This window comes from Amblyomma mixtum, chromosome 2 (assembly GCF_055824585.1).
Source record: "Amblyomma mixtum isolate Tamu chromosome 2, ASM5582458v1, whole genome shotgun sequence".
NCBI classification, from domain to species: Eukaryota; Metazoa; Arthropoda; class Arachnida; order Ixodida; family Ixodidae; genus Amblyomma; species Amblyomma mixtum.
In genome coordinates, this window is record NC_143013.1 from 79,184,608 (window position 1) to 79,199,749 (window position 15,142).

The window sequence follows — 15,142 nt, forward strand, 5'->3', positions numbered from 1 at the left end:
GTCACTGACCACCACGCCTTGTGTTGGCTTTCTACACTCAAAGACCCTACTGGCCACCTTGGATGTTGGGCCTTGCGCCTTCAGGAGTACAATTTTTCAGTAGTTTATAAGTCTGGCCAGTTGCATCAAGACGCCGATTGCCTGTCCCGTCATCCAGTCGACCCGCCAAGCCAACCTGAATGTGACAGTGAAGATTGCGTGCTCTCTATTTCTGACTTTTCAAACATTCGCCGAGAGCCAGCAGGCCACTCTTTCAGCAGTTTCGTATCTTACCCCTATCAATGGCATATAAACTGAAGATAGCTGAAATAGTAAACAATGTAATAAAATCTAACAACCCCCTGCCCCTTAGTTTATTTAGATTACCAATGAAACAAACAAGAGCTGCAACCAACAATCTATTTAATTTACCACCTTGTTACAATATGTACGCCCGGAGACTCCTAGAATACAGCGGAGCTCATGTGTGGAATGAAATCCCTAATGAAGTTAAAGAAAAAAATAACTTTTCGGCATCTTTAAAACACTATTTAATTTCCATGGAAATTTACGAATGAATTGAATTGTGTGTGTTAATCTTGAAGTTTTTTATTTACACGGTCTGCAGTAATATTGTACTTGTTTTGTATTTGGACCCCTGACTAGCCGTAAAGGCTGTGGGTCCAACCAACTGGTTGCGTACTGTTTCTGATAATAAAGAAAAAAATTCAAAAAAAAAAAAAAGGTATACCCCTGATAATATTCAATGCATGTTTACATCGTTCTCAAAAATAAAAGCAAACAAGAACCTGCTAAGCCAAATGATTTCTCAAAACAGGTCCAGAAGAAGTATACTATTTAAATACACCAAACACTGTGTGAAAGCACCACAGGAACTAAAATATATACACTTTTCTAATGCTTGAAATTAAGTGCTGTAGCAGCAAAAGGCATTCTTGCTGCTTTATTACCACTCAAAATCAAACACAATTCAGCCCATGTCACAGTTATAAGTATGCCATGGTGGTCCTGCACTACTGGAGGGCACCGTTCAGTCAGTGTCTTCTTATGGCATACGTCAATCGACGATCCAGAGGAAATTTTCTAGCTCCGCGAAACTGAACAGAATTGTTCTAAGGGGCGATTTGGATTCAGATCTTCAGTTACGATTGGACCGTGATGGATATCTTGCTACTTCGCAGATTCAGAGAGCTGCTTCACATCGCAGATTAGAATATATGCAATTAGCGATGTTAGTCTGTTAGACCACAGTAAATTTCCCATAGGCAACTTATCAAGAACATAGTGGGTGCCTCCTTGTAATTTGTTTCTTTTTGGACAAATGAGTTAGGTCACTATGTTTGGATGGTGGATCTCGGTAAGTATCGGTTAACAGCAGTCAGAGGCTGGGAGCCGTATACTGTCAAATTTTACCAGTCGGAAATCGGCAAGAATGGGGTGGCCACAGCAATGTGCACACCTTTTCCGAGAACCCGCCCCTCTTGTTGGCCTTGCTTCCCACCGAGTAGAAAGCAGGTATGAGGTCTGTCGGACAGTCAGCCAGGTAGGTACAAAAGGTCACAGGAGATTCATGCAGGTCCATCGAGTAAGGGTTCTGGAAACACGGGTAGCTGCAACCACAGAATGCACGGTCAGTCACTGGAGGAAAGACTAGCGACAAAACACCTGCACTCGCAAGAGGCTGTACTTTTCATACAGGAATGAAATGGCTTCAGTACTGCAGTGCAAGGTACTGCAGTGCAGTACGGCAGAAATCACAGTGTAACTCTTATCAAGGCATCCCTTGATCTGCAACCCCTGGCACTCCGGCATAAAATTTCACAGCTCTGTTTGTTTCACAAATTGTACTACACCTTCCCACAGCTAAGAAACTCTGTATTGCACCCGCCGCTTCGCACCTCACGACGACTTTTTAACTCTTTAAGTCTGCAGCGCATACACGGCTCCACAAACTCATTTAGTAATAAATCTTTTTTACCTAGCTCCATTACACTGTGGAATGACTTATCCGATTTCATAGTTATTGAAACAGAACCCAATAAATTCAGGCAGTTATTATCATCACATTTCAAGGGCTGAGTTATTTTGTCGTGTTTTTGAGTGTGTGCATGTGTGTTTTTTTTTTTCTTATCTCTCTCCAAGTTGTTCTTGAGCTGCTGTGTCTTTCTCATGTTAATATTTTGATAATGTTAATGTTGACCATGAACCCTGTACTTTGTATTTCTTGTTGATTTTACTGACCACTGATTATGAAACGACCTTCCCCCCCCCCCCCCCCCTTATGTAATGCCCTAAGCCAAGGGCCCTTAAGGGTAAATAAATGATGATGATGATGCATGTGAAGTGTATGGAGGAATGAACTCACTATGAGAACACTTTAGGAGTGCGCAATGAAGTTTCAGCTGCAAATGCAGCCAAATGTTTCCAAGGAAAGTGAAGTTTTAGTTATGCAAATGTCCAACACTGAAAATTTTTCAAACGGCTAGAAACAAACAAATGAGCCCGCTCCACCAGATCACATCATCGACAACCCAATATATCCACTACAAGACAAAAAGCCTCTCCTAATGCTCTACAGTTATTTTTGTCCCATGCCAGCCACCAAAGCAAATTTGCTAATCTCTCCTCTCTGCCTGAATTTTGGTTGCCCTCAACTTCGTTTCCTTTCCTTTGGAATTCACTCTGTCATTCTGACAAAGTTCCCAGGCACACCTTCCCATTTTGTTTCAAGTAACACATGTGTTACAATAATCGCAAGAAATGACACAAAGCCACAGTCAACATGGCAACAGAAGTCAGCACATATTAAAAACAAATTCTTAAGAAACCATGGGCATTAGGGCTAAGTACAATGCAATGAGTATGCAGACAGGGCGGACACAGCGTGCCGGCAATGTGCTGCCAATAATTTTGTACCCCAGGTTACAGTAGAAAAAAAGAACAGAAGAGGAAAGAAAAAGCTCCCTAATTGGTACACAAGAACCAAAGCTGAACACTGGCATGGCCCCGTGATCTCCAAAGACAGAAACATATCGTGCACAAGTCAGGAGACTGGCACCGTAAGCTTGACTATTTGCAGTTCAAATTATTCAAGATCCAGAATACTAAGTGGAATCATCTAGCAAGTTATCGTTCGACTCAAATCTGAAGCACACATTTCCACACACTGCTGGAGTATACCAAAAAAGCAAATTAGTTTCAAAAACCAAAGAATGCAGAGCAAGTTGCAGAGCTTCATTGCAGTCGAGGATTGGCTTTTCATTTTCAGACAGCAAATAAACAGGAAGAAAGCAGAACGACAGGCAAAAAGTTAGTGGTGGAGACAGAGCTTGTTACCTTAACACATTATACGGCACACCAACTACCCTTGCAGCACCTGTAGCTGTTCTGCCCTTTGCTTTTGTAGGTGTTTATGCGCATCAATATGTAACCCAGTTTCAAGAATGTCATCTAGAACTGCCTGTGACCATAACGGCTGATACAAGACATCCTGTTACACCACAAGTGGTCAAAGGTAGGAACCAGCTCTGAAGCTCACACACTCGCCCCATTAGAAACCTAGAATGTGCCCCTCTCAGCTAATGGGATGCAAGCCATGTAGTACTATAAGGAAGTAACTGTGCATATTACTGATTTATATTTATTTATTTATTTATTTATTTACACAATACTGCAGACCTCTTGCTTAGGTAGCAAATACCGATGTGGCCTCAAGCAGTAACTTTACGCTTTAAAACAGCAATAAGATACCATAAAGAAAAAAGCAGTAGCAGCAGGGTTGTTGTCAATACATACCCTTGGCTTGTGAGGTCAACCACCACTAGATCATTCTGTAGAAGAACAACAACAGCGTAGGGTTCATGGAAATCTGCAAGTAAACACAGAAGGCAGTGAAAACGTTGCCCATCAGGTTCTTTAACTAAACTGGCACATTGCACATCAAGACAGTTAGGCCTGGGAGATACGCAATTCTAAAACACGGACCACCACTAACTACTTCAACTTTAAGTGCGCACAAGCAGACATTAGGAAACGCACCACTTTGGAATGGGGTTTCACAGAGGGTAACAAAATCAACAATGTTGTGCTCCATTTCCAAAACTGTTGTGGTTTTTCCATGAATAACAGTCAAAGCCGGTGTCTGGCCACTCTTGTCGAAGGGAAGGCCTCCCGAAAAAATAACAAAGGAGTCCCTGAAAGAAAAAGAAAAAAAAATAGTGTAACAAAGCATGCATAACTCAGTGCAAGCATTCAAGTAAAAGCAACTAATTTAAACTCGTTGGGCTACCAGACTAAAAAAAAAGCTACATTAACAGACAGAGCTTGCCTAAAAGTACGAACCTCCCAAATGTGCTACAGCACACTTAAGATCTCATGCTTAAGCTATGTCCATTTCAGGAAATCATCAGCCTGACTTTGCCCACTGCAGGGCAAAGGCCTCTCCCATGTCACTCCAATTAATCCTGTCCTTCGCCAGTTGCAGCCACCGTATCCCTACAAACTACTCAATCTCATCCATCTACCTAACTTTCTGCGGCCCCCTGCTACGCTTGCCTTCTCTTGGAATCCACTCCGTTACCGTTAAGGACCAGCGGTTACCTTGCCTTCGCATTATATGCCCTGCCCAAACCCATTTCTTACTCTTGATTTCGACTAGGGCATCATTAAAGGGGCTGCGAAACACTGCCTGGGGGAATACCGGCTATACTTCAGGTGGGTTCTTTATGTCACACAGATGCTGACTTAAAAAGAATTACAGTAATCGATGCACAGGAACGGGAGTTATTCAGTAAAGAAATTTCAAAATACAAGCAAACAAAACGCTGCCCTCAACTCGATTTTGGCGGGGCTTCCCACTCCTATTTCGCTCTCCCAATGACGGCACCTGGCGCAACCAATCAAAACAGCCAGCCAGAGCACGTCGCGGAAGTTTGTACTCCATGATTGCCTGCTCTCTGTGAGACTGGCAGCGTTGTTTCCATGCCAGAGCGCCCCTGGTGGTGTATTTTTATTTTTCTTGCTTTGCAGGGCTTTTATCTAAGACAAACAAATTGTTTTTGTTGATCTAATATAAAACGCAGACAGGTGACAAAATGTGTATTTATTCACACAATTTTCAGTATGTTTACTATTTGTCCGGTCATCAAGCTCGCGCCAGGTGATGTCATATCCGCTGCTAAAAACCCGCCACTGTGTGGTGACACCATCAGAGCCATGAAGTTGTTTTTGGGAGGGCATTAAAATATTAAAAAACGGAATGTACGTGGTATTACCGACGCTAATAGAACCATTATAACTCACTGTATGCAATCAACAGGCAAAACAGTTAACTAAGACTGTGTTTCTGGGCCCCTTTAACCCCCATCTGTTCCCTCACCCACTCTGCCTGCTTCCGGTGTCTTTAACTTTACACCTACAATTTTTCTTTCCATATCTCGCTGTCTTATCCTTAACTTAAGCTTCAAAATCTAAAACCGCTACTTTTTACTATCTCCTAAAAACAAGGAAACGATTACGTTTCACGTTGAGCAGGACCTAAAATGTTCTGCCTTGAAGTTACGATGCTTCGATTGCAACAAAATAAAGTGTAAGATTAAACCTAAGGAAACAGAATAACATCACTTAGCGCACATCAGCACCGTCAGAGAAAGGTATATGCCGGCATGCAGGGCTCCGTTCAAGGGTAACATTACAACACACAAACACAGAGACCCCTGGCTACTTAGGACACACATCTTTTCCTTGGCAAATGGCTGCATGCAAACCATTTCGGTTAAGGTACTTGCATGACGTGACTTCCTGTTCAGAAAGGAGAAAAAAAGGATTTTGAACGGAAGCTGACATCTCACAGTGTTAGTGCAGGTTACTACTGTGGCTATGGTTAACAGAACAGCTATGGTTAACTGAGCTTCAAGAGCAAAGCGGAAAAGAAAAAGGAGTAAAGAATTCTGAGCTTGATACGTACGCCCCCCTGACTGTTTTCCATTCCGCCTTGTAAATGGGCTTGCATGGATCAGGTTTGCCTTCTTTTGCATTCCGCACTGGAAATGAAATGAACTGTTTTGAAAAAAGAAACATGACCTTTCATATGCTGACACAGGACAGAGGAGAAGCAAGGATAAGGTGAAAGATAGCCAAAAAAATTGCAAGGACACTTTGGCAACTAAAGTGTTGAGACGCGAAAGCCGAGGACACTATGATGTGACGACTTCCGGTGGATGTGACGCCACACTGTCCCCGTGGCTATATCGATACCAAAATTATACATCTTTCGGGGATCTTAAGTGTTAATTACGCTTAATTACACATTTTTCCATCTAATTTGACACAAATCCAACGTTATTCCGACCATTCTGTGACAATTTTCGCTATGCCGTGACGACTTTCGGTGGATGTGACATCACACCTTTCCCATGGCTACATCGATGTCCGCGCTATTTCGACGCAATTTTGACATTTTTGCCTATAGAATCAACTAATTAATTTACAGTCATCAAACTTGGCTTCTAGGTTCATTTTTTCCTCCTCTATCTCTTCTTTATTTCTCGAGTTAAACGCGTGTGACACGCTTTGTCAACAGACGACAGTATGAGCCATTATTAAAGGCTTTAGGAGAACTACATATGCGTTGGCAGGAAGTAGCGTAGCCATTAGCACGCTCGGCTGTGGAACGGAAGGATGGTGGTTCGAAGCACATCGTGCACAAAGATTTTTTTTCTGGTCTGACTAGAAAAGCGTAACACCACTGCTGACAACCTTCTGTTGACAATGATGAGGCATTAAAGGCTTTCACCTTAATATTGTACTGATCCTGCTTACAGTACTGCAGGCACAATACTGGTGACCATATACTGAAAGCTATCTAATGAGCATGACATCAAGAATGTTTCAAAGCAGTTTTCCAAAGTCACCCTACAAAGTTCTCATGCTGAACTACTGTTTAAAAATGCCACTTACTCCAGTGATATTTTCCAAACTGTTACGTTTACACAAGTTCCCTCCTTCTTACAGCCACGGGCACTGCTTCATTTGTGCTGTCATTACAATACAGCAGAATGTTCAATGGGGTATAGGCGTAAGTGGAGATCTGCATCTCAAGGTTTCTGTACACCATACAGTCTGCAGACTCTATGGTGTACAGAACACTAACTACCAGCCTTTTTACATTAGAACAATACACACACCTCAAGCATATTGTGATTAGGGAAGACATTCAAGAAAAATCAGTTTTGCAGAAAGATAGTTCTCATAAAGTAATATAGATACAACCAGAATTTAGATGGCAACCATAGTCACAGATTCTTAAAGCACTCACACAAGCATGAAAAATATCAAGAATACCTCTACGGCAGTGAACTTACTGTAAAAAGATGGGAAACAAATGAAAACGAACTTTCAACCAACACGAAAGCAGGTAAACTCAAACATATTTAAACCTAACAGTATGCAGCAAATCGAAGACAAGGTCCATGACATAGCTCATGAAACTGAGTGGCAGTGCATAGCCTACCATGCGGGAAGATGACGTTTATTGGTTTTGCTGGTGCTCGTATGTTCCATGTAGTCAGGCTGCCATCGGAGTGGCTGCACATGAACTGCTTGCCTTCATGATGCCATGCCACAGAATGGAGAGCCTGCCAATGAAAAAATAGTGTTGTCAGACAGGCAGCCAGGTTTGGCGTGCAAGCTATTCAGTGCGCAGAGCACAACATCACAAACTAATGCATTCATGTGAAACTTCCAATCTTTGTTTCAAAGTTTACGTGAATATTCAATGACCTTAGGTATTCAGGTGAACAGTAAAATACCCAGTATTCGATTTAATCCTTATCTTTATCATTTAAAACCTCAAGCGTTCATCACGAGCAAACAGTGTTTTTGGAACACCTCCTTTCAGCGATTTTTGTTTTCAGGTGCTCAGCTGACGTGCTTCGAGGCACTCCATTTGCAATTTTAGAGCTTGAGCTTTAGGACTTAAGTGCGACGTTTCTTTTTGCATGCAATAACTCTGTATACTAGAAAAATAATTTCTTTTAAAATGTCTAACCGTGCCACTGAGCCATTTTTATGTAGTAGAGGTATTTGAAATAGTCGCTTTGAAATTTCTTGAGGCAAATAGCGGCCCACTTTGAATTTGCCCTGAGGCAGAATCCACTATTCTCATAATTCTCACAAGTCATCCAGTTTAAACTTAGAAACAAAGAAAATGACACTGATCGAAATGCAAACAATGAGCACAGTGGAGACCCAAGGTTGCGTGCAAATCCTAACAAACAACTGACCACTGGTGCAGCACTGTAATGTCTATCTTTCATTCCGAGCTATAACCCTTCGAGTGCCCACTATTCCCAATGTTAGCCATTTAGAATGACTCAGTACAGTGTCCATACTTCCACAGCAATCTGTGGAATGGGAATCAAAGGGAATGGTGTTTCTCGTCTCTTCAGCACACACGTGCCTTTCCTCTTTGGGATGATTCCATGCCACATAACAGGTGTGGTATGCATCTGGGTTCCACAACATTTTTTTCTTGTTTCTTGGCCTGGGTACGAGTAGTGGACATTTTGCGGTCTTGTTTAAGAAATTGTCTAGCATTACATTGATTACTGATGACAACCACTGAAATTTGCAGGGCTTAAAAAGGCCATAGTTTTTTTTTTTTGCACATCAAAACGCACATTTCACATGTTTTCCGCGCGAGTTTAGATGTACATTAAAGTAACTTATTCACCCAAATCGACTGATGATATTCTCACGGGAGTGTAAAATCAAGTGTCTATTCCCTCAAGGACTATTCCTTCAAGCACCTCATAAACACCATTCAGCAGTGTTTTCCCGCCAGTGGTGCACTGAAAAAGTGAGCTTCTCCTGCAATTGGAGCAAGAAAGCTAGCGAATGTAGGGAACTTAGAAGAAAAAAAACTGCACTTTCAGGAGCATACTCACCTCAGAGTGCTGAAACCTTGCATCAGCAGTGCGACTGCGCAGGTCCCAAAGAACTAGTGCTCCCGTTTCGAACCCAATCAGCAGCTGTGCATTTCAGAAAAAAAGTACGGATATTTCAATTCAAGGAACCTTAATTCTGTTCACTGAGAATCAGTTCCCATCAATATTCAAGTGTTCAATGCATGCAGCGCACGACTTGTGATATTCTGAAAATAAGTGAGATGGGGATATGGGCACATCTGAGGTTTGGAGGGTCACAGAAGCTGTCCGCAGATCAAGAGGCAAGGCTAACAGTTCATGCTGTCAAAGAAGTCACAGAATTTTAAAGGAATGCAGAAAACTGCTCAACTTAGCAGCTTTTGTCAACTTCATGCAAAGAGCCCTTGGGGAGCCTTTAGAGAACTTGGGGAGTTCTCTAAAATCCACAGCTGTAGTCCCAATGCAATTAACCATGCCTGCTCTTGGCAAAGGTAGATAAAGTTTATGGTTTATGGGGGTTTAATGTCCCAAAGAGACTCAGGCTATGAGGGACGCCGTAGTGAAGGACTCTGGAAAAATCGACCGCCTGGGGTTCTTTAATGTGCACTGACATCGCACAGCACACGGGCCTCTAGAATTTCGCCTCCATTGAAATTTGACCACTGCGACTGGGATCGGGCCTAAGTCTTTCGTGTCAGCAGCCGAGTGCCGTAACCACTGAGCCACCGCGGCGGCCGCAAAGGTAGATAAAATGGTGTGCATGAGGTAAACCTGACTGAAGTGATGATTGCAGGTGACACTGCTACTAGACACACAAGACTGCCTCCGACAAAAGGAAAAAGAACAGAACAGCAAGGAGGCAAGCTGCCTCAAGGGCAAGATTTCGAACAGAAGAAAGCAGCCTCGCAAGACTTGCTCATAAACTTGCACTTCAGAACATTACTCAAGGGAAGGTGTGGTAAATTTTCCTAACAAAAAATAACAGCAAACAACTCAGATTTCAGACTCCACGTACAGTAACGAACTTAAGCATATTGCCCACTTCAAAGATAGAGCCAATGACTTGACCATTTGTCACAGTTGTGTACAGTATCACAGCAGACGTTCCATTACTGTATATCGCAGCCTAACACTGTGCACCACATTATCACGTATTTGCAAAAAGAGAGAAAAAGTATTCCTGCCTTTGGCAACACACCATATCAGCTATCCTAATATGAAGACTTGTTATCACTGTTATCCTTTAGTGCCTAAATTATGAAGGAACCAAAGAAAAATCCATAATTACACATTATGCTAGCTAATATATTCACATTCAAAGGCCAATATCAAGATTTTGTTACCTCCGCTAAAATCTGATGAGAAATCGGCATGCCACTAATTAGCAACAATTAATATTTGATGCAATTTGTGCAGTAATCCACAAAATTAAAGACCTCAAGCCAACTCAAAGGACCCGAGATCGTAAACAGTTTTTATCCAAAAATGTCTTCCAATTTTTCCCACAGCATTTGTCAGAAAATGAGAGACGAGGAAATGTTGTACACTGGCTGGATGTCTCAAATTCGCTCCCTCCTTTTTTCACACAGCTTGCTCACAGTGATGCAAAACATTTTAACTGGAAAGCACTGGCTACTGAGAACTTGACATCGAATTTTGTATCCAAGCACTACGTAGCAATGAGCACAAAAGGGGCAAACGGTACATCCCGAGTTCGTGACACTGAATTCACAAGTAAACGGTTAATATTATGATACGATATCAAGAGAAATTTTTTCCAGCCACACTTGCTCCTACTCATTTCACCAACATACATCTGCCAACTCTGCACATGCATGGAAACAGGTCCAAATGTTTGCTCTGCCAAATGCTCGCTAGAGTTGGGGTTCAAGCATACAATGCACAATGGGTGCTCGCAATTCATCTCTGTCATCAGAAAGATGAAAAAAAGTTACAAGTAGACAACTGCGCAGCCTCTGCATGCAAGCGATGTAATAACAAGGCACTCCCATATGTGCCAACGTGGTAAATCTCGAGAAAGCTGATATTTTTTTACTGATAGCAAAAACCTTGATCCCTCTCACTGTTCTGTGCCCTTTTTTTTCTTCCCCAACAAAAAAGGTGAAATGGAAAGATCATGTCTGCCCTCACATAAAAGACAAGCTCCTATATTTATACGAGTATTCCAAATAGATAATTCCTAATAAAGCCACCGACTGGGCACTTTCTCCAGGGCTCCATAAGTGGCATCACCAGGAAAGAACGGGACACATATTATGCTTGCCGGATGAAATAAACAAACAAACAAACAAATGTGCATGCCATTTCAAAACGCTCTAGGCTTAAGGTAACTGCAGTCTCTCCCACAGCTTTAAATACTAAACGAGAAAAAGCAGACAATAAATTCTGCAGCAGCATCACTTCTATATTAAAATGGTGGCAGAGGACACCAATAGCCTGCCTAAGCTTAACAAAATTCTCATTACTCTATGGTACATATGGTAGATCACAACCGCAGAGCCGTGTCCTGACAACCTTTGCTAGTGCAGTGGAAGATGCAAAACCATCTCTGGTTATCTACTTTATTGCATTTTTTTTTTCATTTCATATAAAATTAACATATTCATGTAGTATTCATATATTTTCATATATTTTCCCATATTCTTCATTTCATGCAATATTCTTTATTTTTAGGCTTTTGCAGGAATGTTCTTCAACATAAAACTAAATGTCCATTACTTATTTAAGATACCCCTAAAGGTCCTCTTTCGAGAGTATTACATGGGGGGAGGGGTGTAGTGTACAGTGCGATATGAATTTCACGAACTAAAAAAATGTCCAAATCAACAGGTTAGTTATAACATGATAGTATAATTGAAGCACCTGAAATTAAGTACACTAACACACAAGAGTGATAACATAATACAAATCCTAGGCAGGCAATAAAATGACAAGGCATCACAACAAATGCAAAATCTAATGGAGTACACGTATATGCATAAAAAAGAATGTACTCAACTAACATCTTAATTAAACCCCAGAGCATATAAGCACATGTTTATATGGTGAATTGAAAAGAAGTCATCCTACATGACCGCAAACAAAAAATTCTGACAAATGCACGTCAAATTGACCAACACCAAATTCACCATTTCATCCACACACAACAAAAAGCACTCTAAAGCACAGCATTCACCTTGATAAAACAGCCTTTGCCTTTCAGTGGTCTTTTTTTTTCCTTTTAACCAACCTATAATAATCCAGTGTGTGATATGGCAACAATTAAGTGGTTGAGATTTCTTCTTTTTTTCTCTCACGAATTTCTTTCTCAATGTCGTTAATTCTTTTTTCCCAGTTTTCTTTCTATGAGTAGTGCTCCTGAGGCCGCGTACAGTTCCCTCCAACATGAAAGGGGACAAAGTTTGAGTGTTCAGCTTATGCTTACTTCGTAACATGTAACAAGCACAATTTTACTCGTTTGCTCACTATATTTTCCCTCTTGACGCATAATATCTAAACATCAGTTTTAACTTTAATAAAGAAATAACCAAAAAATTTATCTTCTTGTGCGAACTTGTTGTTCCCTTTCATACTGTAAGGACCTGTACACCTCTGGTTGGCATGATGCATTTTCTGTATAAAGGCATTCTTTTCAGCAAAGTGCTTAGCAGCGAGTAGTGCTACTGTTTGCCTCCCTTCTCTGTTAACTCCACACTTCGGCATTGTGGCTCTAAGTACAAACCTCGGGCCTCTACACACAGTGTCACACCTAAAAGTGATGGCGACGCATAACATGCTTGGACTACCTTGCAATGAGTATGCTTTGTCTAGCACTCCAGCCCTAGGCAGCAACCAGTGCCAGTTACTAGTACCGATACGGGTGACTCGATATTCTAAGAACCGATGTAAGAAGAAACCAATGAAAGGTGGGCGCTTTAAGGGACACCATAGTGGCACACAGCACTACAATCTCAGACCGATGCCACTGCCAGCTTCAAGTAAAACACACGCACTGCTAAGGAAACTCCAGTGCCAAAGTGGGAAAGGAATGCAACAGAAACCAAACAAGCCCAGCTGACCTTATTAGAGTCCACAGGGTTGTCGCTGACGTGAACTACTGCGCCAGGGTGCGTCTTGCGAGACCTGCATACAAGCCCACAGCGAAGTTCTCACTCTGTGCATCAGAAGCGAAAAACATAAGCAGACATTTTTTATGCCAAAAACATGCATCGTGATAAGCAAGTGAACTGAATTAACGTCCCTCTGTTGCGATCTCTACTAATTTTTCTTTTTTAGTGTAGCAACGGGAATAGAAATTCCAATCAGATGAATCTGCCAACACATACCAAACCATAAAATACAGCTGAGTACAATGAAACACATGTTCAATGCAGGAAATAGAAGCCAGGAAATTTGTCAATTTTTGTTACTTTTACTTGAGTTCCCTCATGGCTTCACTACCATAGTTTAACCTGCTTTATTTCAGTGTTAAACATATCACATGCATTTTTTCCCTGGACCAGCAAAAAAGCAGCCCATATGGAGGGAACATACCTCTCATAAGAGTTTCAGTCATGAATTTTTTTACCTTTACTAAATGTTCACAGATAATCAACTGCAGCAGTTTCAAGTTCCAGAGAGATTACCACAAAGCAACACCCACAAGACAAGAATACTAGCATCTTGGCTCCACTTGAAGCAGTACACTTAAATACAGGGCTCACTGGCCTAACTAGAACATATATTTTTGTAAGCCATTTTTTTCCCCCATGTCTAACATCTGTTGTCGATGGGTGTTAAAAAGATGACGCCTTCACCTCTGTAACTGTTTGACCCTACGAGGCTGGAAGCACAGCAGTTTGTTTTACAACATTCTTGTGCAAAAGCACAGAAGTCAGAAGGAATCTCCGAGGGCTAGGGCTTCTAAACAAAGCATCCCAGCATGCACAAAACTACAAGTGGGTGTGAATAAAACAATCAGACGAAGCACAAAAATTTACAGACTTCAAAGTAATGTACAAAAAATGCACTGCGTACACATACTTACAATTCTATAGCCTTGTTCCAGTTGATGACATAGCCAGAAAGAGTAAATGATTCTATATTCACTACGTGTAAATTCCCACGCTCGGTGCCAATATACAGCCATTTGCTTCTGAAGGGCAGGTGACAGTGGGTGATCCTAAACAAAAGGGGAAAAAAAAAAGCGGGAGTAGAGTTCACAGCAGCTAATCCTGTTCACCGTGATATCTTCACTCCACTGAAAAGTGAAAAATAGCAGTGATCAACACATGCATCAAACGAGTTCTCAATACTGAGCGAGAAATCAGAGAGAAATCAGCGAGAAACCAGGAGAGAGCTCAGTATGGCTCATGTGAGCATCTCCCGAGTTCATAACCCTTAGTTACTGCACTCCACCATGAACAAACAAGAAATCGCAAATAAAATCACTGCTTATCACGCTGGAAAGAAAATGAGCAGTCTGTAATTCACAGTGGAAATGTTGAAACTGATCTAAAGACTAACTAAAATAAGAAGCGCACAATATTCAACCCCGCGATCAGTTACGGAATTTCACCGTGCATCTTTTCTTACATGTACTTAATGAAAACCCATGAAAACGCAAGCACAGACTAAGCAAGGACACAAGCCGACACTTGCCTTTCTTTCTGAAACTTGAGTGTGTGAACCACCTCGGGTTTTTTCTGGCGCAGATTCCATAGGTGGAGAGTATCATCTGCGCACACGCTAATCAGGGCACCCTGCAAGGCAGCCAAATATCATGACCATGCCACACTGAATATCTCTTCCCCAGCCATGCACCTCACTCAGCCCCTTGTTTTCATGATAAGGCATAAAGAAGCAAAGGTGCTTACCTCATTCACCAAAAATAAAATCTGTATCACAGCATACTCCAACACATGTTGAATGGTACAATCCACACCAGGCCTGCCAAACCTTTGGTACATTGGGTCAAGGCTCAGTCAAAATGGAAAGCATGGTATTGGGGTAAATTTAAGTGTTCAACTTCCCTACGTTTACTGAGTTTCATTTTAATGACCATGCATATAACCTGCAACCACCAGCACTAGTGCCTAATGCAACAACTAGCAATGCAAAGCAAAAAAAATGCATTGCTATCGACTCTGTGCACCTGACTACATGCATACGAAAGACGTTAAATGCACGGGCTCAGTGCACTAAGAAAATTAGTGAGG

The 15,142-nt window shown here is 41.6% G+C and overlaps 1 protein-coding gene across 2 annotated transcripts in view; it reads right to left on the reverse strand.

Annotated features, from left to right (window-relative positions):
• Tomosyn (syntaxin-binding protein tomosyn) overlaps nt 1–15,142 on the reverse strand; it is a 57,953-nt gene that overhangs the window by 37,386 nt on the left and 5,425 nt on the right. For both annotated transcript variants that reach the window (XM_089571943.1, XM_089571944.1), the window contains exons 3-12: nt 14,801–14,882; nt 14,586–14,686; nt 13,972–14,106; nt 13,004–13,067; nt 8,946–9,029; nt 7,511–7,634; nt 5,966–6,041; nt 4,039–4,193; nt 3,796–3,868; nt 1,460–1,610 (exon numbers count right to left, since the gene is read on the reverse strand). In XM_089571943.1, the coding sequence (XP_089428069.1) occupies nt 1,460–1,610; nt 3,796–3,868; nt 4,039–4,193; nt 5,966–6,041; nt 7,511–7,634; nt 8,946–9,029; nt 13,004–13,067; nt 13,972–14,106; nt 14,586–14,686; nt 14,801–14,882 (1,045 nt within the window). The remainder of the gene's footprint in view (nt 1–1,459; nt 1,611–3,795; nt 3,869–4,038; nt 4,194–5,965; nt 6,042–7,510; nt 7,635–8,945; nt 9,030–13,003; nt 13,068–13,971; nt 14,107–14,585; nt 14,687–14,800; nt 14,883–15,142) is intronic.